General features: G+C 45.5%; 3 protein-coding genes across 11 annotated transcripts; all 3 read right to left on the bottom strand.

The window, feature by feature from the left end:
* Window positions 1-7,210: 7,210 nt before the first annotated feature.
* On the bottom strand, window positions 7,211-14,551 carry ppp1r1c (protein phosphatase 1, regulatory (inhibitor) subunit 1C). 2 transcript variants are annotated; one of them, XM_086175603.1, is made up of 6 exons: window positions 14,317-14,551; window positions 11,765-11,816; window positions 10,394-10,431; window positions 10,090-10,144; window positions 8,095-8,274; window positions 7,211-7,478 (listed from the first exon to the last, which is right to left on the bottom strand). In XM_086175603.1, exons 1-6 carry the CDS (start codon window positions 14,398-14,400, stop codon window positions 7,423-7,425), a joined length of 465 nt encoding a protein of 154 aa, XP_086031729.1. In that variant the 5' UTR covers window positions 14,401-14,551; the 3' UTR covers window positions 7,211-7,422. The 2 variants fall into 2 exon arrangements, with proteins under 2 accessions (XP_086031729.1, XP_086031720.1); XM_086175594.1 differs by having other exon boundaries at window positions 11,759-11,816; window positions 14,317-14,544.
* Window positions 14,552-15,827: 1,276 nt separating this feature from the next.
* On the bottom strand, window positions 15,828-18,608 carry LOC147236897 (uncharacterized). Its single transcript, XM_086175584.1, has 3 exons — window positions 18,473-18,608; window positions 17,136-17,593; window positions 15,828-16,265 (listed from the first exon to the last, which is right to left on the bottom strand). The coding sequence occupies exons 1-3, from the start codon at window positions 18,476-18,478 to the stop codon at window positions 16,250-16,252; spliced, it is 480 nt and encodes a 159-aa protein (XP_086031710.1). The 5' UTR covers window positions 18,479-18,608; the 3' UTR covers window positions 15,828-16,249.
* A 106-nt stretch (window positions 18,609-18,714) lies between these two features.
* plekha3 (pleckstrin homology domain containing, family A (phosphoinositide binding specific) member 3) lies at window positions 18,715-24,117 on the bottom strand. 8 transcript variants are annotated; one of them, XR_015108923.1, is made up of 9 exons: window positions 23,677-24,111; window positions 22,604-22,720; window positions 22,390-22,533; window positions 21,416-21,531; window positions 21,191-21,295; window positions 21,055-21,098; window positions 20,890-20,975; window positions 20,020-20,196; window positions 18,715-19,083 (listed from the first exon to the last, which is right to left on the bottom strand). XR_015108923.1 is itself a non-coding variant. In XM_086175528.1 (8 exons), exons 1-8 carry the CDS (start codon window positions 23,714-23,716, stop codon window positions 19,056-19,058), a joined length of 771 nt encoding a protein of 256 aa, XP_086031654.1. In that variant the 5' UTR covers window positions 23,717-24,114; the 3' UTR covers window positions 18,715-19,055. The 8 variants fall into 8 exon arrangements, 4 of the variants coding, with proteins under 4 accessions (XP_086031654.1, XP_086031665.1, XP_086031686.1 ...); XR_015108921.1 differs by having other exon boundaries at window positions 19,817-20,196; XR_015108925.1 differs by lacking the exon at window positions 22,390-22,533.
* Between the last annotated feature and the right edge of the window lie 1,813 nt (window positions 24,118-25,930).

The raw sequence follows: 25,930 nt of genomic DNA on the forward strand, positions 1-25,930 counted from the left end.
AAAGTTGATGTTTTCTTTTGGTTTTTTTTTAAGCACTTTCTGGGCTTTCGGGTTCTTCCGCAGCTGCAAGTTGGTCGGTCCGGGACGATTCGTCGAGCGTCCCGTCATTATTCCAAAAATCAGATTGGTTTTGTTCATTAAAGGGGCGGAGCTTCAAACAGCTGCTCAGTCCTGATTTGGAAAAACACAAGTTTGACGTCGAATTGCTCTTTTCAACCGGAAACTCCCATAAACTAGTGGTGGTAATAAAAATACTAAACTTTTGTTCAAAAAAAAGAAACCGTGAAAATCAGCAAGCCTAGCCATCTCAGATGGAGACGGTGCGGTGCATCCCGGACTTTCCCCTGCAGCCTCTGATTGGTCAGAAACACAACGGAACCAGGAAGTGCACCTGCGGCGGGGGGGAGGGGTCGTTTTCAGCCCGGCGTTCTTCGGAAAAAGCGTCGTCTCTTTGTGTTGTACAGGATTTCTTGTGACGGACGCCGACATTTGGGTCCTTGTTTCTCACCTGACCCCGCGTCGCCATGGAGATATTTATTCACGTCTTTTACATAACACTAATAAACCCGGTGCAGCGAGGAGGGCCGGGGCACTTCCACTTTTAATGACCAAATCTGACACGTAACTCTTAAAACACTTTAATCATGAAAGTTCAATCTGTTCTTTTTGGGGTTTTTTTAGTTTTTCTTTGTAATAATAAAAAAAAAAGGTCCAAATTAAACCAACCAGTGTCCGGGTGCCTCTCACACTTCCACCCGTCAATCATCCCCGGCACGTGTCCGAACCCCGGATCGATCATGGCGGGAAAACATGGACATCTGCAGAGAGGATGCGTGAACTTTGACCTCTGCCGTTTGACGTGGGATGGGTTGCTGTTTTTTTTTTTTTTCTTTGTTTATTATTATTTTTTTTTTTTTTTTTTCTTAACCAGTTTCCTGTGTCTCTGATTCCACCATGTAACTTAAAATAACATGAATTTAAAGAAAGAAATAAAAGTTCCGGGCCGTCAGACCCGAGCTGTCCTCGTGTGTCGGACAATGGCGCTTTATTTTGAAAAGTTGGGAGTGACATTTGTTTGCTGTTTGTATTTCTCAACATTTATTTTATACAATAAGCTATAGAAATCAAAATCAGCTGATCATTAACTCAATATCTAAAAAAAAAAATCCAAATATATATTCTAGCTACTTCATTAAAGGTTTGGTCTTCATCATGCTCGTTGGCAGATATTTGACCACACACACACACACACACACACACACACACACACACACACACACACACGAGCAGCAGCCTTGTGTTCAAGTCTCACCTGCAATACCGTTCCAGGCCACTAGGGGGAGCCACAACCGACCCCGGAGCAAACAACCTAAAAGTAGCCAATGTTGACGTTTTGAGACCTTCATGGACACGTGAGTCTCCACCGGATGATTGGTCACTCGATCAGAGGAGGAAACCTGTTTGTTACTGTTGTAACAGAGCTTAACTGCTGAGTTTGATTTCACTAATCACCATCAAGACATGGAGGTATTCACCCTCTCAGTTTAATACCACATAGCAGTTCCACATTTTCTGTTACGCCCCCGAGGAAGAGGTAAACATTTCGCGCCCAACCACCATCACTCTCCACAGCAACAATAAATAGTTTAATTTATCTATAAAATTGTTCTATGCACACTTCTGCACAACCTTGTATCCTTATTAGCATTAAAGAAAGCTCAACTGTCAGCAAAGAATAACTTTATTAGCATAATTGGTTTGCTGCTTTACTGAAGTAGCTTTCACCAAGTGGGATGATTGATGCTGATATTTGGCACGTTTTCGCTGAAAAAAACTCAAAACGGCTTTATCAGCGTAATAGGGCTGTCATGTTTTAGGTGACGCCTTCATTTATTTGGCTTCATGCTGTCCGTTGACATTTTTAGGCACGTTGTCTCCCACCGTCGTCACAGTGAAGCCAAACGCTACATATACTTAGTCTTGTTCCCTAGTCTTAGCTTTCGGTTGACTTTCGTTTATCTCCGTCTCTCACCGCCTTTCTTATCATCCCTGTTAAGTATTTTTACATCTCGTATGGGGGCATGCAACCATTCATCCTCTTCTTCACAGCTCCTTGGCGACAACCATTCACACGTCTGTTGGAGGAACCCATGGAGACTCCATGCAGAAATACCCCTCAGAACCGAACCATGAACCTTCTTGCTGTGAGGCGGAAGCGCTAACCGCTGCACCACCCTGATTTATATTTAAGATACTAATTTTTAAATCGATCTGGGCAGGTGTGTGTGACTCCATCCTCAGAAGCCCGGGATCTGGACGGCTCCCTGCTTCGCTCGTAGGCCGTATTGATTTGTCGTCTCTGCGGGGAGGTCGTGGTTTGTTGGTGTCGGCGGTGAAACATTTGAGATCAAGTGCAGGATCTTACAGCCCTCTCGTCTCAGTCGGATAGCAGGTAAACAAACAAAAAAAAAATCAGAAGGCTCTTTCCATCGCAAAACTCTTAAGGTATTCTTTAAAGACAAGAAACGGACTAAAATGTCTGGGGCAAGTTTTAATCAATTCTTTGTACGTTCGTAAGGTCGATTTATGAGTTCAGGATACATTTATTCACTGATCAGTTTCCACAGTAAACTTAGAAAAGTGTTGGCGCTGGATGTCCATAAAGCAGCAAAGGTAAAACCGTGAAAAACGATAATCCTGGTTTGTAAATGTTAAAAAGAGCTCATGGATATTCAGGTGTATCTACAGAGGACACGTCGGAGTGTGTTGGTGGACCTGTGAGTTCATAGCTGGTGGTGAATCCACAGGAGATCTGTAGGTCTGTCACTAGGTGGCAGTAGATCCTTCACACTGACCTTTTAAAGGGGGGGTTGCAAAATTGAGATGCCTCCTGAAGGAGCTCAGGAGGTCTTCTCTAGGTGTTTTTACTGACGGGTCCAGGGTTGCCGGTCGACTCCTCCAACCGCACCAACAGCGAAATGCTCGGTAAACTGTCATGTATGTGCATGTTTTATGTGCCGAGACGGACGCCCGTGTCCGTTTTGTCCAGGTGAATCACCCATCCCTTCATGAGTCGTCCTGCCGGAGGACCTCCTCCTCCTCCTCCTCTTCTTCAGCTACAGGGCTCTCTCGTTTACCTTCAGACACAAAACTTTAACATTAAAAGCGTTTCGCTACCAGTTGGCAATTCGGAGCTGTGAAATTATTACCCCTGTTGTGCTAAGAATCCCGAGGGCAGGACCATGCTGAATGGTTCTGACACACATATGATATGCACAGTTTTTTATTCCAAGAAAATGAAAGACAAGTAAAATGTAAACAAAAGGAGCTATGTGTCATTGAACATTTCACCACAGTTGTCTTTTTTTTTTTTTATGAACTGTGCAAATCAGCTTTAATTTAAGAATCAGAATAAGAACAACTTAATTTATCCCAAAGAAAAATGTTGTGCCAGAGTTTCAAGTAAAACATAACAATAATAAATAATAGAAGGAAATTGTATAAACAGTAAAAAAAAAAAAAAAATCACTTTTCTCGATGAATAATTGAACCAGTAAGAGCCCATAAATAATTTTCTGGCTCCAACCAAAATAGTTTGGACAAAGAAAGTGATTAATAGTCAAAAGTTTTTCTAGTATTATTGCTGAGATTTGAAAATAGTCGCTTCTTTCAATGGTTACTGTGATGCGTTCAAGTAACATGGGAGAGAATAAATCACCAACTCAGGCCCTTTGAATGTTAAAGGTGGATAATGATAATTCCGACGTTCCTTGAACGCCGCATCTAGTGCGCGGGAACGTGAGTCACCAATGTGGCGCGCGGTAATTAGCGGATGCACGCGACAGCGGTAACAATGGCGGAAAGCCTTCCTCGGCCGCCATCTTTAAAAATGTTGCTTTCCTTAATTTTTACAGCGTAAAAAGTGATCTTTAACCGGCTCTAAAAGAGCCAAAGACATTGTTTTACTGTGGATAATGGAAACCCGCGTTTCTGGGAAGCTCCCGCGGTGAGCAGCTAGCTGCTAGCAAGCCAGGAGCTAGTTCGCTGTTGAGGAGTAGCTGCTCTGCTACCGTGTTTTGGCTAACGGTGCTGGCGGTTTCTAAGAGATGGTCACGGCGCTATAGATGGAATATTGGAATTTGAATGACGAATTTCGATGTTGGTGGCCACAATTAATTAATTGCCATTATTTTCTTGGTTTCAACTGGAATGAACCACCGGGTAAATAAAGAATCATTGGCCGAGCTACTGCAAGCTGGCTAGCCGGCATCACCACTAGCCAACCGGGAGCTAGTTAGCAGCCGAGGAGTAGCTGCTTTGCTACTGCGTTTTGGCTAAAGCTGCTGTTTCCAAGGGACGGCCACGGTAACTCATTGAATGAAGACTGTCCATGTTGGTGGCTTCCATGAATTACATACTATTTTTATGTACCGGGTTTAAACTGAAAGGAAGAACTGGGTAAGTAAAGAGTCTTCGCCCGAAATACCGCTTGTTAGCAAGCCATCATCACCACTAGCCAACCAGGAGCTAGTTAGCAGCTGAGGAGGAGCTGCTTTGCTACTGCGTTTTGGCTAAAGCTGCCTGCTGTTTTCAAGAGATACTGAGCTAAAGATGGAAAAATTAAGTGAATGAAGACTCTTGATGTTGGAGATCTGGTGGTGGCTGCAGGTTCCTGTTCCTGGACTTGAACTACAAGGAAACTTTGGGTAAGTTAAGAGTTGTTGTCTGTAATTGAAATTGCAGCACATAGAAAGTTGCATAGTGGATAAAAGCGATGCAGTTAACTCTTCAGTAATGACCATGAAAAAGCATTTTATACGTGAACTTCCAACTAAGTAAAACACATTCAGATAAGAATTATTTAAATAGAAATTATATGGAAAGTTATTGTGCGGGGAAATGTTCCAATCAGTTTCAGCTTAACTAGCCTAGCTGAACTGAAAACACTCAGGCAATTTTTCAACAAGACATGTTTGTTGTTGAAATGTAAGATACCCTTCATGTTTTAATCTCTTGGCAACCTGCATTTCGTTTTATAAACGTGAGAAGTGTTTCCTTGCTGTACCTGCATGGGTTTGCATCGCTTTAACAAAGCCTGGAGTCGGATATCCACAAAAATTGTCTGGTTCCTGGAATTCTACCAAACAATTCGCCCCCTCTCTGCGAGTGTCAAAGAAATTCAATGTAGTTATTTCCGTTTGCCACCGTTCAGTTGCAAATGGGAGCAGCGAGAGAACAAGCCAATTTTGTTCAATTCTTGATATTCAGTTGTTTGGAAAATGGCCTGACTATTGAACGTAAAGCACTGAATTGGAAAAAAGGCCTCATAGCTGCTGTTTTAGCACTGCCTGCTGATCATCACTAGATGCCAGTACGTCTCACAGAAAGGCTGCTTTAAACCGTGTTCGAAAGCTGTGTCAATTTGCCTCTGCCACTTTAATTTCATGACGTTTATCGCTAGTAACCCATGGGTGATAGCAAACTAGTCAGCTTGAAGTACTGCATCAGGATAAAGGTTTTAGCCTTTCTTCCTCTTCTTCTTCTTCCTTGGGCTTTTCCCTTTAGGTGTCGCCACAGTGAATCAACCATCTCCATCCAACCCTATTCTCTGGATCCTCCTCTCTCACACCAACTACCTTCATATCTTCTCTCACTACGTCCAACATCTTCATCTCTGCAACCTCTAGTTCTGCCTGCTGTCTTTTGGTCATTGGAACAGTTTCTAGTCCAAACATCATTGCTGGTCTCACCACTGTCTTGTACACCTTTCCTTTTATTCTGGCTGATGTTCTTCCATCTCTTCGTACCCCTGACACTTTTCTCCCCCCGTTCCAACCTGCTTGGACCGTCTCTTCACCTCTTCCCCGCACTCTCCTACGCTCTGGACTGTTGACCCCAAGTACCTGAAATCCTCCAGCTTCTTGATCTAAAGGTTTTAGCCTTTATCAACAGAATTTATTATGCTGGACTGGAGTAGAAATTCTGCTGCAGAAAAACAAAATATTTTCCTAATCCCCCTGTACATCACTGTCATGACTTTAGGGGGAAAAAGTCAAACTCAGACTCTTTGGCAGCAAAGAGTAAAAGGCAATAATGAATGTTCGATTCCCTGCACGCCGACCCGGCAGGAAATACCAGTCGAAGCGTCGCAGGGGGAGAAAAAGCCTTTGAATACTACACTTGAGGCAGAAAAGAACCGACATCCTTTTTAGAACAATTTCTGAGTTATTGACATTAAAAAATAGATTCTCATAAAAATTCTCTTGCATGCTTTCGATGTTTCTAATTTCGTCCCTTACAGCTTGTTTTATCTGATCCTTATCAGTCCAATAAAATCCCAGGCTCTCTGCAGAGAGCGCGCACACACACACACACACACACACACACCTCAGCTGTTAAAGCAGCGGCAGGACGCTGACCTCCTTACAGGATGGTCACACAGATGTGAGGACGTCCATGTTGTTGGTTATTTGTATATTTATTTTACTGCTGCTTGCCAGAAAAGGTTTGTTAATCTCTTAATGGCCGTTTTATATTTTGGAGGACTTTGCTGATAAAGAGGGACTAAAGCGTAGAATTCTTCATTAGATGCTACAAATATAGAACAGTTTCTGGGTTTTAGCCATAAACAGTGGTGTGATTTATCCAAACGGGGGCCGTCAGACCCCGGGGTTTAATTTCACTTTGATTTTACTGCTCAATAAACAAGTGTTTAAATCTAACGGGACACTTGTGCATTTTTTTTTCGGTCAGAAATGTAGTTTTCTCCTCCCATCGAGCCCAGATGTCGAGCGAAACCCAGGAGTAAATTAGGTTTGTAGACAAAAACAAAAGACAGATCAGCAACTGCTGCCTTTTAAATCCAAATATTAACAAATGAAAGTTGCTCATTTAACAGATGGATATTCTAAGTTGTTTTAGATCATGTCTTTCATGCAGGAAAAGAATGATTTCAAATCAAAGTGATTGATGAAAATATCAATATCTGTGTTTTGAGGGGACGTCTTCACATCCCCGGAGAGGAGCAGGGCAGCCTTCAAACCATTAAGGGAAGATGATCATTTTTGCAACCGCTGTTACAGTTAATTTGATCTTTCTGCAGTGACGGTGGATCAGATATGTTTCAAGGGAGGGGCTCGGGGGGTCGGCTGGGCCTCCAGACGGTGAAGGTTTTCAAGTCTCTGAAGCGAAATCACAGCCACACATGGAGTTTGCATATAATAACACCTTTATTCTCACCGACAACAAGCCTCTGCTTCCTAAATATAGACCGATTCTTAATCAAAATCTGTGTGTGCACGAGAGGAGGTTGGGTCGGCTGCGAGGAGGGGTTAGGGGTGAAAGGTCAGAGGTGATGGAGGGAGTTAGTGATGCCGGCAGGAGAGACAGAGAGGAGGAGGTTACGAAGCGTCGCGGACGAGGCTATCGAGAGACCGAATCCGGACTGGACGTTCCCTTTTTGGGGTCACATGTCAAATCTGAGGAAGAAAGGGGGAGGGGAGAGAAGATGGAGGGGTTGTAAGCCAGCGGGGGAGAGAAGGAGGGGGAGACGTTAGTCAGATTAGTAGAAATAGGAAACCGTGAATCATTAGTGACAGATGGTGAACCTCGTAGCGGACGATCGGACGATTCGAAATGCAGGGCTTGTTTTTGGGTGTCGTGTTTCCGGCCACCGGGGGCGCGTGAGAGCAAACCCACGTACCGTCTGAGGTTCGGTTTTAGCTTAGCGCTTTTTTTTTTTTTTTCACGGCGCGGCCCGAAGAAGTAGCTTCAAAGAAGTTTCTTTAGACAAAATTTTGTGTAAATGAACTTGTCTTGTGGACTGTTAATTTACCAAGGAGGCGTTTCAGCAAGAAAATGCAAACGCAGCAGCGTCAGGCAAAGCTTTTCATGCTAATTGTCCACGTTCTCAACTTTTTTTGTCAGTCAGTTGCTAATTTGTGAATAAAATCCAGCTTGTATTTGCAGAATGACCGGATCCTGACGGGCGCTGTTCCGAACAACCTTTCCGGCGCGTTTTTGTAAAGCACATTCCTAGAGGAGCCGAATTCACATCCATCCCGCGCATCAGAAGTCTGAGGTAAACCGATTTACCGCCGTAACTGCTGCTCCCTGCCACTCCTCTCTCCCGATTGGCTAACAGAAGCCCCGCCTGGTTGCCATTGGCCTCTTCCGGCTCGTTGTGATTGGCCCACATCGACGCGACATAGAGCTGCGCCGTGACAGGGCTCAACTGGCCGTCTGTCTGGCAGTGCTCCGCCCCCAGCTGGAGGTCTGAGGAGAGAAGAGCACGCCTGCTGGAGAGACGCTGCAACTGCACACTTGGATGGAGAAGACTGGGGGGGGAGGACGAGCAGAACATGCAGAATCTTCTCCCATTTAGAAAACTGACGGATGCACTTGGGAAAGAATGGTCTTTCAAATGGAAAGAGGGCCGAGTTGAACGAGTATATTGCAAAATAAATGTGTACCTCCGTCATCGCAGACGCAACACTGAGCAGATTAGTGAATGAAGGGCCCTTATTATCTGATCCTGCAGAAGGCAAACGACTCCCCGCGCATTTTGGTGCATCGGCACTTACTTGTAATGCTATTAGCTAACTGCTGCGCAGTAAGCTGGACTCACACACACACACACACACTTAGCCCAGATCAATACAAGAAAAGCTTTTATGCTCTTCACTTCCTGGAATCTCGCGGCAGAAGAACTCTGCTGGCGATCGCCTGTTCTTGTTTTTTTTTTTCTTGTTATTTCTACCAGCTGACATTCCCACGTGCACGTGAGAGCGCAAAAACACTCTCCACCCCCCATACCGGAGAAGACTTATGCAGCGATTTGATCCGTTACTCAGCACCAGCCATGAAGACAAGCAAAGATGGCGGGGGATGGAAACTATGGTCACCTTCCTCCCTCCTTCTGGTGTCATACTTGTACCCTAATTTTGTGACTCAAAGCACTAAAAGCACGAGCCGTCCCCGGTCTGCACATCCCATAATCCAATCCGCCAGCTGAGCCCACAAACCAGAGGCTACAAATCAATGAAGACCGAGGTGGACCCAGAAATAGCGGTGACAACCAGTCCAAGAAAGCAGATCTGAGAAGTGAGGAAGGGGTGTGGACACAGCTGGACGAAGAACGACCAAGTCATGACTACATACATGTCCCCCTTCTTGACCCTGGAAGACCTGCGTTCACCATCTGCTGGTCCAAGAGGTCCAGGGTGAAGCCCCCTCCTGGAGGGATCGTAGCCAATCACAGCACAGGTCTGGACATAGAAGCCCCCCCCAAATATCTCGGAAACCTTGAGAAGTTTCAATCCGTTTCATGTTGAAATCTACATGTAAAGCATTACTGCGGTGGACGAGAACATTTGGAACGTTTGTTTTTGTTGCGGACGTAGAACCCTGATGGTTCTGGTCCCGCAAGCAGAGACCGGGTTCTCAGAAACCTCTGAGACCAGCGAACTCAATCGTCTCTGAGCGAGAGCTCTGTTGTTTCAGTCCCTGTCGCTAATTCTTTAAATCCCATCAGACTCTTGAGCCTTGAACAAATTACAGCCCTTCGTTTTGTGCTCCGCTGTTCTGAAGCTGACGTCCACCAGAGCGCCCGGATTTTGCCCGCAAGGTCTGGACTTTCCAGAAACCAACCGTGACCTCATGACCAATCCAGATATTTCATAAAATAAATCTGGAATACGGGAGGATAATTCATAATCGGGCTTTTAATAAGCTTTAACGGGATGTTAGACACCGTTTTAATATCAAAATCATCTGACAATATTTGGCTCCGGACAGAAAACCACAGCGAACCGTGACCTGGATCTGGGCCACCCCTCCTCCACCCGTGAAGGCGTCCCGCTCCATCACCGACGTCCTCTAACAACGCCTTCAATTGTGGCCGCGTCCAATCGCCGCCGCCGGCCACGACCCGTCTCCCGTGACACATTATCCAAAACGGACGGATTATCCTCCGTCACTGGTGTTTCAAAGTAAAAGCCGGCGCTTTTTTCCAACGGCATGCAGTGATTTCACTCTCAGACCAATCTGAGAAAACAGTGTGTGTGTGTGTTTTTCAGACGGGCGGCGTACCTTTCATGGCGGGCGGGACGAAGGTGCTCTGCTTCCTCTGGGAGGCGTCTGAAGGCTGCCGAGAGGACGGAGAGGTCAGGGAGGTCAGACGTGGAGCCCGTCACAACCATCCATTTCATCTTTGAAGGTCAAAACAACTTCAAAGGTGATAAAAGACTTTTGATCTGACTTAACAGGGAGGAAATGTTTAAGAAGAAGAAGAAATCATGTTTCGATATCCTGCTTTTAACACTGAGATACGGGGACGAAATCCTCCCCCCAAATGTTTAACACCCTCTAGTCCAGATCAGGACTCTACACACACCTGTGAGTCTCCGCTGGCGTCACGTTGGTCTCCGGCCTCTGCAACACACACACACACACACACACACGCAACACGAGTCACTTTTCTGAATCGACCTGCGTCTCAGCTGTTTGTGTAAAAACAGACGGTTTTTCTTTTTGGCCTCGGGAGGGATTTTTCTTTTTTTCTCCCGGGGGAGAAAGGAGGGTTTTGTTTGGACAAAGACGGCGTTTGTTGTCAAAATAGAAGTTTTTATTTGCGTTTTTTTTTTTTTATGCTCCAGAAACAAACATGGCGCTTGTGAAAGGGGGTCAAAGCAGCTGGCGGGCAGTTACATCAGGCTTTTACTTCTTTTTTAAATTCATGCAAGGGGAGCCATTGAGTAATGCAGGGAGAGCTGCCAGCTCCTGCAACGCCTGTTTGTTTTTGTTTGTACCGTTCCATTTGTTCCCCCAGGCGCCGTCTGAAGCCCCCGGCTGGGGCGTTTGGGGCGGAATTTCAGCCAGTTATCCGTGAGGATGACGTTTAACAGGTGCTTGGAAAGGCTACGGCGCCACATTAAACCCCTGGCACGTCGAGCGACGAGAAGTCCAGGCATCTCCTGGAAGCCCCTCAGCCTGGAGCGCCTCCTCCTTTGCATGATTATGAAAATAAAAACCTCATTGGGAACAAACGGCAGATTCTGCTCTGAGGAGCAGGAGGGTGGAGGCCCTGCAGATGAATGAATTCCAATGAAGGTGTAGGAGCTCCGTCCAACCCTCTCTGACACGCCGTTCACTGCTCGCCCGCCTCCCCGCCACCACCGGCCCGGCTTGAGATCACTTTCCAAAAAAAACATCAGCCCAAATCTAATGATGTTGCCATTACTGCTTCTGTTCAGCCCGCCGTCTCCTCCTCCTCTCCATCCCCTCCCTATCTCACAAATACAGATGGTTTTATTGACGGAGGTAAGTAGAGTCTGTAAAAGGCGATTATTGCCCGTGAGTGGCAGCCAGGGGTGAGCTGCGAGCTGACAATTTGAAAATATCAGTTTGAAACCCAGGAGGTGCTGCAGCTTCAGGCTGGCAGAGAGGAGGGAGTGAGTGAGTGAGGTCAACAAAAAGCAGCATCTATCACTGTCAAGACAGAACGCTCGCCGAAGCCTCGTGAAAATGATGCTGTCTCAGGTTCCTGAAAAAGCAGGTTGTTTTCCTGCTTTTATCTTAATTTTTTTTAATGAGCTTTTTATTTTTAGGTGAATCATCCTTATCCTCATTTAATTTTTTTTTATTGTTCATAAAATTCTTTGAGAATTTTAGTTTTTTCTTGATTATTCAACTTTTCATCCTTTCAAAAATGTTTGCCGTCATCCTGCTGCAGGTGTGTGTGTGTGTGTGTGTGTCTCACCTGTACCTGGCTGTCTGTAGATCTGCAGGGTGGCAGGGGTCGGTCTCCGGCGCCGGATCTGAGGTAAACACACACACACACACACACACACACACACACACACACCCCAGAATGTTATAAGCATAAATCAGTGCATCCCAGTGAGGCTCCCAGCTGGTCATTGAACGCAGCGCCATAAAAGCAGAGTGATTGACGGCCCTGAGTGATTGTCAATTACAAAGCTAATGAACCTCATTGAGCGGGTTTGCACACCCCATAAACACACACTCCTTTTTATTCAAGAACCAGCTGAATTTCAGTGTTTGCAATTTACCCCCCCCCCCCCCTCCCCCATTTCTTTCCCCGAAGCCGGGACTCGTGTCACTTTTCAAACATTAGCCGTGCCAGTTAGCACACTAATCAGACCAGCAATGCAAAGCCGGTGGTGTGTTTGTAAGTTGAAATTCTCGTCCGCCAACTTTCCCCCGTCATGAAGGAGACCCAAGGCGTGGATTACGGCCGAACAAAACGCCAGATTGTTCCCTTGTTCTCTCCCTGGAGACGTTCCACCTCGGCACATTCCTATAATCAAGATATTCAGTGGGCAAAGATCGGCCCGCCGAGTCCCACTGCTGACGGGTGACGAGCCGGGTTCAGTCCGAGGGCAAGTAGATGATCAATAACAGAAAATTTCACCAATATTTGAAATCATTGTTTAACTATCATGGCACAATTTTTATCCATTATAAATTCTGCAGGCTCGTCAAATGTCGGTCTGAGTTAGAATGCACTTCGGTTACCGCCACCAGGGGAGCCAGTGAGCCAAACAACCTCAACCTTCAATCCGATTTATCGAACCGCTAACTTTGAACATCTTGGTCACGTAGCACGCCACCTGTGATATCACTTCCTGTTCATGGCCGCTGTCAGTCAACAGACAGACGTCAGCGAGCGTTTGGTCGGAGACCGTCTGCTTGAAACAGGAAGTTGCCCGTGTGGGAGGCGGCTAGCAAACAGACCCAACCGGCGCCTAAAGGCAGCGTTCTGTTTGTTTTGTTTTGTTGTTTTTTTTCAAGATAGCATCTCCTCATCCTCAGCCCCCGAAGCGGCGAGGAGGACGAGGATGCAGGTTTACATTCCTGCAGGGCCTTGGGTGCGCGTGGAGGACGGCGGTCAACCCAAGGTGTTGTTATGGCAACATCCGCCAGCCGAGCGAACGTGTCTGGAGACGTTAGCAGGAGCCCGTTGCAGGAATGTCAACCCCCTCCCTTTAAATCCTCCAAAAACCCCATGGAGAGGGAGCTGGAGCTCACAGGCCCATGACAGGGTTAATGTTTACATTCACGCTCGGAAACCAGCCTTTGCTGGAATGGGCAACGAGGAAACGCCATTAATAAACTCATTCAAATGTATATGTGCGCCTAAATGTACAAACATTTCATTGATCACTTACACAGTGCTTGTTTTTATAAATTTTTTCCTTTCCTTTCGCCTCTAGGCCAAACGCAGGAGCGAGACCGCGCTCAAGAGACCAGTCGGATCCCGAACCAACGGCGAGGACTGAAGGGAATATTACTCCATGCTTACTAAAAGGTTACTCTCACGCCACTCTGTTACTCTAATACTTACTCTGAGGGTATTCGGACGTCACTCGAAGGTTATCCTGACATTAGTCTAAGGTTACGCCAGTGTTACTCCAAGGTTACTCTTAAGGTTATTCTATTGTGACCCTGTTACTCGAATGTTATTCTAACTCTACAGTTACCATAATATTACTCTGTTACTCTAAGGTTACTCTTCTGTTACTATAATCTTACTCTTGGGTTACTCTGTTACTCTTATGTTATTTTAAGGTGAATGTACGGTTACTATAATCTTATTCTAAGGTTACTGTAATGATACCCTAAGGTTACTCTGTGACTCCATTGTTACTCTCAATGTGTCGATATTTGCTGGTGATTTACAAAATGAGTCTCCTGGTGAACGTTTTTTAGCCGTGATGTCAGAGAGATTTGGGATTTTCCATCAACGACAAACCTGGGAATAACGGTGTCTTGTTTTATGTTATAATTAGCCAAATTAGCATGAAACCAGTTCAAATTCAGGGGGGGGGGGGGTTTAAGCCTGGAAAGCAGCGGGGGGAGGATCAGCAAAAATACCCTTTTAAATGATCCTAGAATATTTCACAATCAAACAGTCTAAATAATGTAACTATATTCCCGAGGCCGGGCCGGTGGGCGCCTCCACCGGAGTTAACTAGAAGCACTTGATGAGCTTCAATTAGCTGCGGTTTCTAATCAGCGGGGGGTTGAATTAAAAACCAGGAGGTGTGGAGGACCACAGGTGGAGGAGGAGGAAGAGGAGCTCCCCTCGGCCTGAGAACCGGCTCCACTCAGAAATGACAAACAGCAGGAAGAACCACAGAACTTCCCGCTTCCAAGGCTCCTGGATGGACGCCGCTCCAGAGCCCACTCACACACACACACACACACTAAATTCCAGACAAGTCTCTGCAGATGCCAGATAGAAGGTCAATTCAACCCCCTCAAGACCCCACCGACCCCCTCACCGGCACTCACATGTTCTGCGGCCTGGGGGTCCAGCTGCCCCTGCAGAGGAGGGACGTCAAACTGGATCTTCTTCGGACTGCTGGGCTCCATCATCGCTGACTGAGAGGTGGAGAGAGAGGAGGATGGAAAGAGTGTGTCGGGGAGGGAGGAGGAGGAGGAGGAGGAGGAGGAGAGAGGGAGTGGTCTTCGCTCGCCCAGCCACTGTCCATTATCGCTAATTGACAAAGAGAGAGAATAGTAGCTTCGTCACTGCAGCATTTTTCCCAAACAAGTCAGCCGGCGCTGAGGGGAAACCTTAAAGGAGAAGTTGGGTCATTGTTTACCTCCTCCTCCTCCTCCTCCTCCAAGGCTGGGTGAAATCCAGATAAACACCTGTAGCCTCCGACCAGATGACCAAAGGATTTTCAAAAGTCGAAAAACAAACAGTTTTAAATCCTGCTTCATTTTTCCTTTTTCCCTCCTCCTCGGAGATTAGGGGGGTCCAGGGCTCCGAAAGCCTTTCAAACCCAAGGTTCTCAACGGGTGGTTCTGGGTCCAGAAGGGGGGGCGGGACCATGGAGGTCACCAGGGGGGAAAGTCCAACGCTTTGTCTTTACTTTTGAGATTCAGTTTCTATTTTAGTTCCAACTGTTGTTTGACTTTCTTGCTTGTTTCATCTCCTTCTCGAAGAATGTGTCGCCCCCCTCCGTTCCAGTGACGCTGCCCAGCTCAGATCTGCTCAACGCAGATTTCAAAGGTTCTTGTTTGCAGAGCTGGACCAGCAGGAGGAGCGGCGGAACATGGAGGTTCAAGTTATGCAGAAAAAACACAAAAATATTTGCACTGAGTACATTGCCGAGTCCTAAATGTGCCTGTTGTGGCCGCTGCACCCAACCATGGCCAAAAATGTCCCTCGGTCCAGCGAGGATCGAGTGAAGGATGCCGCCTTTTTGTTACGTCACACACGTGTGAAATTGACGCCGAAGGCATCACTGCCCCCTCGCGCTCGATCAATCATATCACGTTAGCAGCGTTAGCTTTCAAACCTTCTTTGGCAGCCATATTGTGAGGATCATCGTGTAATTCATATCACCGCTTTTCTGTCGGGGAAGGGATTCTTCCCGGTGAAGTAGGACGTGTTTTTGTTTTGCAAAAAGTCAGAACTAGTGGCAGCGAACGGCTCACGAAGAATTTGCGTCAAGCAGCGCCGTACGAGGAAAACGTCTTTGGTTACATCCGTATTTTACTGGGCTACATTCGCTTTCTTTCATTTGTGCTGTTTTTTTCTTTTTCTTTTGGAAAGTTTAGGACATTTGTTATGCCTCCCAAGCTTTTTTTTTATTTACTTCTTTTTTTTTTTTTTTTTTACATGCTGGATGTGAGTTCAGATTAACGGTGAAAATAACATCACGATGCGTAAGAACGGAATTCTGCCGAGAACAGACTTCCTGTATTCAGTGTGACAAGCAGAACACGCCCTCTAGTGGTTATCAGGAGAACAGCACCTCCATATTTTCAGTGATTTCTTGCTGGTTGAAGGTCACGTCGTCCTTCCTCCTTTTCAGAGCTCTGATCTCGTGCCTCCAGAGGCTGCCCACCCACTGCGACCTCGCTGGAGATGAAGACCGTGAACATCAGCGCCGTGGAAATGCGACGTCATGGGGTCCTCAGGTCGTCCAAGGTCTCCGACATGTCGTCCATACACACTTCTCTGGGTCCACCTGCGTTGGGCACGGAGTGTGTTCCCAGCCTGCTTCCTGCACGGGTTCTCAACGTTGTCCTCCCAAGAATATTAAGCGAATGTCATATTCATGCTTGCACACTATATAATGTTGTGTTTTCCGCCCTCAGGAAATGTCAAGAGGGGACACTTCACCCCCCCTCACCTGTTGCCATGGCATCAGCGAGGGTGGGGGCGTCCTGGCGTGGACACCGAGGCCTCGGTGGAGACATCTGGAGACGCTCAGCAGCTTCTGAAGCTGGAAGGACAAGCACAAAGAGGCCATTGTTGGCAGCGGCGGCTGGCATTAGCTTGACAAGGTGAGACACAACACACTCTGGTCTAATCTCAAGGTGTGTGTGCAGGCGTGCATGCGCGTGTGTGTGTGTGTGTGTGTGTGTGTGTGTGTGTGTGTGTGTGTGTGTTATGTAACTGCAGTTCCAAAGACCACATTTAAAACTTTAATTTGATGATGTCACGAGGGGGGGGTTCGGGCACTAGAATAATTAGAGGTGTTTGTTTTAGTAGAACATGAGAAGAGGTATGAGTCACCTTTTCACGAGTAGACTAAACACCTCAGGTGACATTTGTTTTTTAATTCTTTAGGTCAAATTCACATTTCATAAAAGTTACATAGCGATGTAATATTCATTGTAATATTCATCCTCCATGCAGCTCATCCTGCATTCAGGGTCAGGGGGAGGAGTCTGATGGGCCCTTTCAAAAGGTCGCATCCAAGCGTTTACCTTCTCATTCACACGTCTGGACAACGTCTGGTCTCCACCAGACCTCCTGTATGTGTTTGGACTGTGGGAGAAACCCTGAGGAACTCCTCACAGAAAGTTCCCCCTGTGGGAGTCCAACCAGGGACCTTCTCGCTGTGCGGAGGAGCTTCTAACCCCTGGACCACCGTGCCACACCACAATTGAATATTCAATCTAAATAATTTCTTCTGGATCATTGCAATGTTTGTGTGTGTGTCCTGGCTGCTAAGATCTTCTGAATCCATCTCCACAGACCTCAGCCCAGCATCTCCACTAGAGCTGCACTTCTCCCTCCGCCCACCCGCCCGCCATGAGCATCACCGCTTTCTTCTGTCCAAACATGAAGACATCTCAAAACATCTCACTTTGACATTTCTTTATTTTCTGCACCCAGGAGCAGGTGTGCAGACGGGCCTGGACGATCAGGCCCCGAGGCGGCGTGGACCGGCGGAGACGGATGCACGCCGTCCATCATCTGGGCCGGAGCGGTCGCCACCTCCAGGTTGAGGACGGAGACGATCCTCGGTGGTCCGGGAAGGAGGGCCCGGGGGACGAGGCGGGGGCCGTGGGCCTGCAGACGGGGGGAGGAAGGAGGTCCGGCCTTGGTCTCCACCTCCGGTTCATCTCCTTCTGGACCAGAACCTCCCGCTGTGTCCTCCGGTACCCGCCAGGAGCCAGACTCGGATCCGGACTCCTCGTCGGAGGAGGAGCTGCTGTCGCTGGAGGCACCCTGGTGGCCGGCCAGGGTCCCACGGGTCCCACGGTCCTGCTTGTAGCAGCCGGCACAGAGGCCCTCACTCTGGAAGCCTGAGTAGGAGCGGGACTGGACACACACACACACACACACACACACACACACACACACACACACACACACACACACACTTGCTCAGTTTGCTTGGTGCGCCCCCCAGTGGGGGAGCGTCATCAGTACACGTGATGGTGAAGGTTTTAACCCTTTCAGGTCGGATGTCTTTCTCATCCAGCAGAACATCGGTCAGAAGGTCACGTGAAACTCTCCTGCAGACCCTGGATCTCACCTGGAGTGTGTTGCTTTCCCCAAACTAATATCTGGTTTTGGAGAAGTGATTGAGGATGAATTGATCCTCTGGATTTCTTCTGTTTGAAATGTAAACAGAACCAGTGATCACTGCTCCTTTTTTCTTCACGTTCTTCATGGGGCCTCCACAACCAACCATCTGCCCCCATCTCACCCTCTCCTCACACCAACTACCCTCTTGTACTCTTTCCATCCATAAACCACCTCTTAGGTCTTCTAGACCTTCCAAGTCCTCATCCTTACAACAAGATGTTCTCCATACCTCCTCGATCCGTGTCCAAACCATATCTCCAGAGCACTGAACATGTCCTGTTTGCACAGGTTCCTCCACCTCTTGTCCACCACTCTGGAACAACTGACCCCCTTCTTCATCTCCTCCCCTGTAGCCTCATCTGAACATGTGTTCTGTCCTTCATCCTCTCCTCTCAAGGTCCTCTAGGTGTTCCTCCACCCGCTCTCACAACTCGTCTTGTTAATTCAAACTCATTTTAATTCATTACAGATATGTCAGAACAAAGGAGATGTTTTCTTCTTTACAGAAAAAGAAAAGTTAAACATTTTTTTGTATTCTGACACGTTTGTTTTTAAAGAACCTTGATTTTAGAAAGCTAATCATTACGATTTGATGATAAACTCACGTACCCACATCTCCGCTCCGTCTGCACGTCCAAGATGAAGCTCCCACTGAGACAATCTGACCCAGACACCAGCGTCTTATAACACACACACACACACACACACACACACACACACACACGGTCACTGATGGGAGTCAGTGTCAAATAAAGCATAGACACACGGCCTCCCTGGGTAAACACCCAGCAGGATCTGCCTGGACGTCCACCTGCTGTTTAAGTCCTCCACAAACACTGAAGGCACGTCACTTTTTTTTTTTGCTCATTTTTATTCACAACATTCCAGTGTCTTCAACCCGCCTGAGATGTTCTTCCTCCTTTTCCAGCAGATATTTTCCTGCGAATGTCCATGAACGTTCCTCCTCCACCCAGAGGTTCCTCTGCTGAACTTTCTGCTCATTCCTTCTCATCTTGGCAACAAAAGAAAAGTCACTTTGCGCATGTGTGTGTGTGTGTGTGTGTGTGTGTGTGTTCCCCCAACCACCTGTCAGTCCATGTGGTGGCCCCGCCATCCTCGCCGAACAGGACGGGCGGTTTGTTTACATCCAGGCAAAGGGGCGCGGGATGGCCGTTGCCATGCCGACAGAAGGTCACAGGAAGGTGGGAGTCTCGGCAAACCTTCAAATCAGAATCAAGTAAACATCTAGTCCTTGGGGTGGAGGTACGTGGCGCTTATCAAGCAGACGTGTAATACTTTGAGTAGAAGTACCTGATGTTTATCGAGAAATTTTAGAAGATGTGCCTGATGTATCGAGAGTAGACCTGGATTACTTTCTGGAGAAGTACACAATGTTTACTTGATGAACACCAAGTGTTTTCAGTAGAAGTATCAAATGTTTGTCATGTACTTAAAGCAGAAGTACATGGTATTTATCCAGTACTTGAGAGATCAAATACCCAATGTTTGTCAATCAAACATCTAGTACTTTGAGAACAATTACATGATGTTTAACAAGTAAATATCAAGTACTTGAGATGAAATACCTAATATTTTCAATTAAACATCTAGTATTTTGAGAACACGTATGTGGTGTTGATCAAGTAAACATGGAGTACTTTGAGAAGTGTGGTGTTTACCAAGTAAACATCAAGTACTTTGAATAGCATTTACCAGATGTTTATCAAGTAAACATCTAGTGTCTTGAGTAGAAGTATAAAATGTTAATCAAGTGGCCGTCTAGTATTTTGGGAAGAAGTACCAGATGTTTTTATTTATCAAGTAAACATCTCATACTTCAAGTACCTGGTTTGTTGAGTAAACCTCCAGTAGTTTAAGTAGAAGTAACTGGTGTTTATCTAGCACTTTTAGTCAAAGTACCTGGTGCTTATCAAGTACTTTGAGTAGAAGTACCTGATGTCCATGTGATGGAAATGTCTTCCAGGTCCTTTTCACCCGGTGCCACTGCTTATTGATTATCGATTACGGTGTGTAACCGGCAACAGGCTCGGGTCCGAGACCTCTGTCGGTTTGGGGTTATCGATCGCCGATCGATCGGCCGTCAGACCCGATCATCGGGTTCGCGTCCGGCAGGGTCTGATCAGACGCCGGCTGACCTCGTCAGTCGGGCTGTCCGGAGGTCAGGTTCTCCTCCAGACGGTGGAGATGGAGAGGCGGGGGGTCTCAGAGGGACAGGTCGGTGTCGGTGTCGGTGGGCGTGGTCTTGGGACTGGCTCCGCCCCCTCTCTCCTCCGGGATGGACGACGAGTCGCTGCTGAGGAGCGGGAGGAGGCCTGGAGGAGAAGAGCGGGATTCACTCATCTTCTCACAACTTCATGGTCTCCAACAGTATGTGGAAGAACATTTTTTACTTTTCAAACATTAATTCTTGCTTGGAAATTAAAACCGTAAATCTGTGAAAGCTCTCAGCACATTTACGGTTTCAGACTGAATAACCAATTACTTAATCGTCACTAAATTGTTGTAAAAAGAAAATATTCATTTCACATTTTTGGTTGAATTTTTCAATTTTTTTGTTGGCACCTGAATTTTTGAATTAAAAAAAAAGGTCTGTTTATTGACTAATAATCAAAACATGAGTACTCATTCTCTCACTCTCTCTCTCTATATATATATATATAACTTAAAATCAATAAATTACTTTTTTTTTTTAATAATTTGTTTCTAGTTTTTCTTTCCGAACATCATCTTTAATATTTTCTCATTTCCTCCAGATATTTCTTGAACCTTGAGCACATATTTATTGATTACAATTATAATAATTGTTACTGCATCATAAAGATATTATTAAGAAGTTGGTACGGTTTTTTTTTTTTTTGGTTTTTTTTTGTCGCTGCCCAATTTTTACTTTTTTTTCAACAATTTACTTTTGCAATTTATTTCCACCAAAAAAAAGAACTAAATTACGCTTTTTCTTAGACACTGAATATTGGCAGCGCAGCTCGTTTCCCTCTGGTCGGACTCACGTTGGGAGTCGTACAGCGAGCTGTCCGAACACGTCCGGTTCCTGCGCTGGGACGACCTTTGACCCCCGGCCCATGGCCCCCCCAACCTGAGGGGGCAACGGAGAGGTGTGTGTTGTCGACACGCCGCTCGGGGTATTATGGGATGGCCACATGTTGGGGACTCACCTGTCAACGCTGCATGTGCCGGGGTGACTGATGGACCTCTTCATCTGGACAAACAGGAGAATTCATCTGACTTTTCCCAAGATGTACCTTTTTTTTTTTTTTTTTTTTTGTGGATTCAAAGCAGCGGAAACCTCACCCTTTCAGGAGGCCGGAAGTCGGGGGTCAGACTGTGGCTGGCGAGGGTCATGCACTCCTCCAGGGTCCGGATGAAGGTGCTGCAGGTGGCACTCAGCAGGGACGCCTGCGCAGACAACGCTGTTATTTCACAAGTAACAACCACTCGGTCCTTCGGGGAAAAAAAAAGGGGGTGGCGACTTGGTGAATGAATTTTACACGACGCGTTGATGATGAAGAGCCTCACTTCCGACATAGTCTCTGTGTCGCCAGGGTTCTGGGACTGGATGGTTTGCACCTGCTGGACCAGGAGGTCGCAGTAGAGACGCAGCTCCGACATCTTGGTCTTCAGGCAGTCGGGACCTGCACGCACACGTGGAAACACGCTGCTTTAATTCCACGACGGATACGGTGAGATAACTCAAAAAATGAAGTGGCATCTGGTAAAGAGGCTGAATCAATCAAAAAAGAAGCAAAATTTCAAAAAAAAAAATAAAATATTATATATACATGTCTGTGTGTGTGTTCACAAAAAACAATGACAAAAGCTGTTGGAAAAATGGTTTAAACAAAAAAAAAGGAATTTCTGCAAAAGGCAACATATTTCTTGCGAAAAAGAAAAATTTAATAAAAACCTTAACCTTAACTTTTCTTAACTTAATAACTTGAAAAAGTTATCTGAATATCTTAAAATTAAATACACAAAATCAGCAAAAGGCGGATGAAAATATATTTCTTAAAAGTAGATTCTTCAATTTAGAAGGCGAAAATCAAAGCAGAAAAAAATGGCTTATAAATAATTGATCAAAAAATCTGACAAAAAAGAGCTGAAAATAAATTGAAATGAGAACATAGGAAACTCGAATGAATATAAATATGTTAAACAAGAAACAATTAGTCTATGAGAAAATGAACAGGAAGACAAAATAAACAAAAATAATGAAACATTTTAAAAACTGGAGAGAAAAAAATGGAAGACCTAGAAAAACCCTATAATTTAATAAAAATTATAAATTGTTAAAGTGAGATCAAAATAAAGAAATGGAAAACGTTTTAAAAAATTAAAAGTTAAAAATATGAAGAAAAAAACAAAGAATAAAGACAAAACAGAAAGATAAGGTAAAAAAACACGGACATGCAAAAGTGAGAAAAATCATTGGAAAAATACAATGATAAAAAAAGAGAAAATGTCGCATGGGTCCATCGGCGGTGTGTCCTCGCCTCGATGTCGGTCCAGAGTCCCGGCCTTGGACGAGCCCAGCGCCACCAGCCAGCGCTGCCTCTCGGCGGCGTTCACGGCCCGCACGTAGAAGTGCTGCTCACCGGGGATGATGAGCTCCAGCCGCGTGGCGTCGCTGGGATGAACTGAAACACACCACAGGAGGAGGGTGGGCGCCGTTTCCTCCTCAACCCCGAACCCCGACTTCGGCCTCACCTTTGATATCACACACGGACATCTTGATGGAGCCTTTGCTCCCTTTGCCCACGTCGTCCTCATTGTCGTAGTAAGAGATCACGCCGTCCTCCAGCACGAACCAGCGCGGCTGCCAGCCTGCGCACACAAAAGCACGCCGTCCGTCAACACTCTGCTCGCCCAACCTTATGCTCATCCTGAGTAAAATCAAAACTATCTGGGAAGGTCTTACCAAATCCCATAGTGATTTTTTTTTTCCCCAGTGTAGGGATTTATTTTTATTTTTTGTTATTTTTTCACCTTTTTTTTTTTTAAATTTATTGTTTCATTTTTAATCCGAGTTCCTAAATTTTGTTATTTTGTATTTTTTGATATATAGTCACTTTTTAGCATTTTTATTTAGCTCTTTTTTTTTTTTTGCTTGGTTTTTGACTTTATTTCCAACCCCTTTTTTTTTTTTTTCCTAATTTAGCCTTTCAGTTTTTTCTTGTTCTAATTATTCTTTAACCGTTTTGGCTCTATTTTTTCTGGTTCTTTTATCATTCCTAATTTTCATTTGCAAAATATTTTGGATATTTTTCTTTTTTTCCTGGTTTTATTTATTTTCATATTTTTCTGTTTTTTTTTTCTCCACGATTTGGGGACAGTTGTCTTTTTTTTGCTTTTTAATTCTAAAACTTAATCCCGTTGAATGTTTATGTAATTTATCTTCATTTTTTTTCCAATTCATTATTTTCATTTTGACTTTTTTTCTTTTCCTTCCTTTTTATCTTCAATATTTTGCCACCTTTTTCCTCCAAAAATGTTCACGTTTTCTGCTACTGTTTCGTTACTTTTTCCGTGTCCCTTCATTTTATTTGATCATTGCATCTTTATTTTTTCATATTTTTTGTTTTTAATTTTAGAGATATTTGCATCTTTTTCTCGCTTTACCCCGAGGACGCGTCCGCCGGTTCGCCCCTCATCCCCTTCTTCTGGCCGATGACACCGTGACGTCACGGTGTACTCTCTCCACGCTTGTCCGGTTCGGGGACCGAAAACGGTGAAAATAACGGGGGGAAGGGAAGGGAAGGGGGGACACCGGACGGACTCACCGGTCATGTAGTTTGTCCATTTGTACAGAATCCCCTCCATGGTTGCTCCGGAGTTCCAAGAGCTCCGCGGGCTAACAAACAGCCGGCTAGCGGACTTCCAGGCTAGCGTGCTAGCAAGCTAGCGAGGCTAGCGGACTTCCAGGCTAGCGTGCTCGTAAGCTAGCCAGGCTAGCGGACTTCCAGGCTAGCGTGCTAGCAAGCTAGCGAGGCTAGGTAAGGAACATTAGCCGCGCGTCACGGAAGAACCGCGGCCGTCATGGCGACTGAGAGCCGCCGCTTGACGGGACCTGCGGGACCGTGTCCTCCGCAACCCCCGGCGGGATCGTGTCCTCCGCAACCCCCGCGGGGCGTCGTCACGGACGGAGGCCGCGGAGCTCGGCGGTGCGTCGCCCCGCTAACCGTCCGAGCGTCAGCTGATAGGGAAACATCAACAAACGGCCGAGGCCTACGGGAGCCCGGCGGGGTCACAAACAACGGACACTTCTCAAACTAGAACAGCAATAAAATTATACGCTTGTCGTTTGCTATAGTTAAATTGTTCAAATGCACAACAATAGTTATCGTTATTGCCATCGTGTCTCTGTGGGTCATTAATTACATTTATCCCAAATGAAGCGCCTTGAACAGCGGAAAAAAGCATTAAAAGCCATGTCCAGGGCCATTAAACTATTAAATACACATGATAGGAAAAAAAAAATTTGCGATTTATTTTGATCAGGCTGTACAAAGATTGAATTGGACTGGAAGAGTGTGATGATTGACAAGCGTAACCCTTTAAATGGCTGCTTGCGGTTCTGACGGTGCAAAGAATTTGGAGCAGAAAGAAAATAAATGAAGCAATAGGCATGAATTATTATATATATATATATATATTATAATTATATATATTATTAAGTTAAATCCTTGTGATTCTCTCATTCCACTGTCACACAGCAGGTCATATGTATATCATCTGCTGCTGTTTAAAGTGTATTCCAGATGTGATTGCCAGTATTATAAATAAATGTATCTGCAGTTGGACATGGCCATTATATTTGTTGGAACCGGTGTTAAAAAAAGAGCACTATAAAACATTACATTAGTTAAGCTGTCACCTGCAGAAGTCCTGATCACAGAAGTGGCTCAGAAAAAATAATCACCAATATTATTTTCAAAAGCAGTGGGAAAATTCATGCCGTTTGTACCGATCTTTCAATTTCAACGAATCTTAGACTTTTTGTGTACTCTGTTTATTCTTTCACACGTAGCCATATGTATTTCTTAAATTCATTCATTCATCATCTACCTAGAGGAAGCCAAAATCCAAGATGGCCACACTTGTCCCAACTATTGTTCTGGATTTTGTGTCCTCCTTACAAAAGGTTCTCATGTTGCAGTTTGACAGCTTTAACTTTTTTTTACAGGTTTTTGGGACTGATTTCTGTTTTCCCCACCAATTTTCCTTCTGCCTGGAATCATGTCCTCTTGTTGTGACAAACTAAGGCAGCAGCACAACAACAGGATTGATACCTTGCTCACTATAGTGAGCCTGGACTTCTGCACAGTTCAGCCTGGCCTTCCACCTGCTACAGCCTGGACCTCTGTGGTAAGCCTTGCTGGCCTTGCTTCTGCAGGGGACTCCCCATTTTCTCCAACCTGAAATTGTCTCATCCAACCTGGGTGGATGAAATCATTTTGACATTTGCAACTTTTAACTGCCAAATCCTAACACAATCACCCGGTTCTTTGGAAGTTCTGAATGATCAGTGCTGTTATTGATGTCCTCCTGTGGAACAATCGCAAATAATTGAACCCAGCTTTGTTTATGGTGTACTTTTGTTTTATGACTGAAATCATGGAGCCAAATAATACTGTTATGGCCTCAAATATGAAACAGAATTTTCGTATTACTTTTGCTCTTGATACAATCCAGGATTAATTTATTTAAATATTGCAGTCTGCTCCGGAAATGTGTTGACTGGGTCACCTAACGCAAATATCCTTATTTTACCAGAAACATGGCAATGTAGGGCCTCTGACAAGGACTTTACCATCGATTGCTATCATGTTTTCTGATATGATCGCCTTCGAAAAGGCGGAGAAGTGGCTTTACCTTAAAAAAAAACTTTGCGTTTCTCTGCTGTCCATCGCAAAGCAATTTGAACTCCTCAGGCGGGGTTCACCCAGAACCATTCAGAGGGCCACATATACTGACCTGCAACTCACGTCCAGCCATTTACTCTGTCAGGACAGAATCCAACCAGGGACCTTCTTG

Source organism: Fistularia commersonii, chromosome 2 (assembly GCF_037954325.1).
Source record: "Fistularia commersonii isolate RoL2024-O1a breed Wild chromosome 2, RoL_Fcom_v1.0, whole genome shotgun sequence".
Lineage (NCBI taxonomy): Eukaryota > Metazoa > Chordata > Actinopteri > Syngnathiformes > Fistulariidae > Fistularia > Fistularia commersonii.

What these genes read in the sequence shown, in the direction of transcription:
- ppp1r1c (XM_086175594.1), bottom strand. Translation starts at nt 14,400, where the DNA reads ATGATGGAGCCCAGCAGTCCGAAGAAGATCCAGTTTGACGTCCCTCCT. An exon ending in ACCCCCAGGCCGCAGAACAT is followed by an intron (nt 11,817 to 14,316) that starts GTGAGTGCCGGT and finishes TGTTTACCTCAG; the next exon opens with ATCCGGCGCCGGAGACCGAC. An exon ending in AGGGAGCAGCAGTTACGGCG is followed by an intron (nt 7,479 to 8,094) that starts GTAAATCGGTTT and finishes TTTCTTCCTCAG; the next exon opens with ATTTGACATGTGACCCCAAA.
- plekha3 (XM_086175528.1), bottom strand. Translation starts at nt 23,716, where the DNA reads ATGGAGGGGATTCTGTACAAATGGACAAACTACATGACCG. An exon ending in ACACAGAGACTATGTCGGAA is followed by an intron (nt 21,296 to 21,415) that starts GTGAGGCTCTTC and finishes TTGTCTGCGCAG; the next exon opens with GCGTCCCTGCTGAGTGCCAC. An exon ending in GGCACATGCAGCGTTGACAG is followed by an intron (nt 20,197 to 21,054) that starts GTGAGTCCCCAA and finishes CTTCTCCTCCAG; the next exon opens with GCCTCCTCCCGCTCCTCAGC.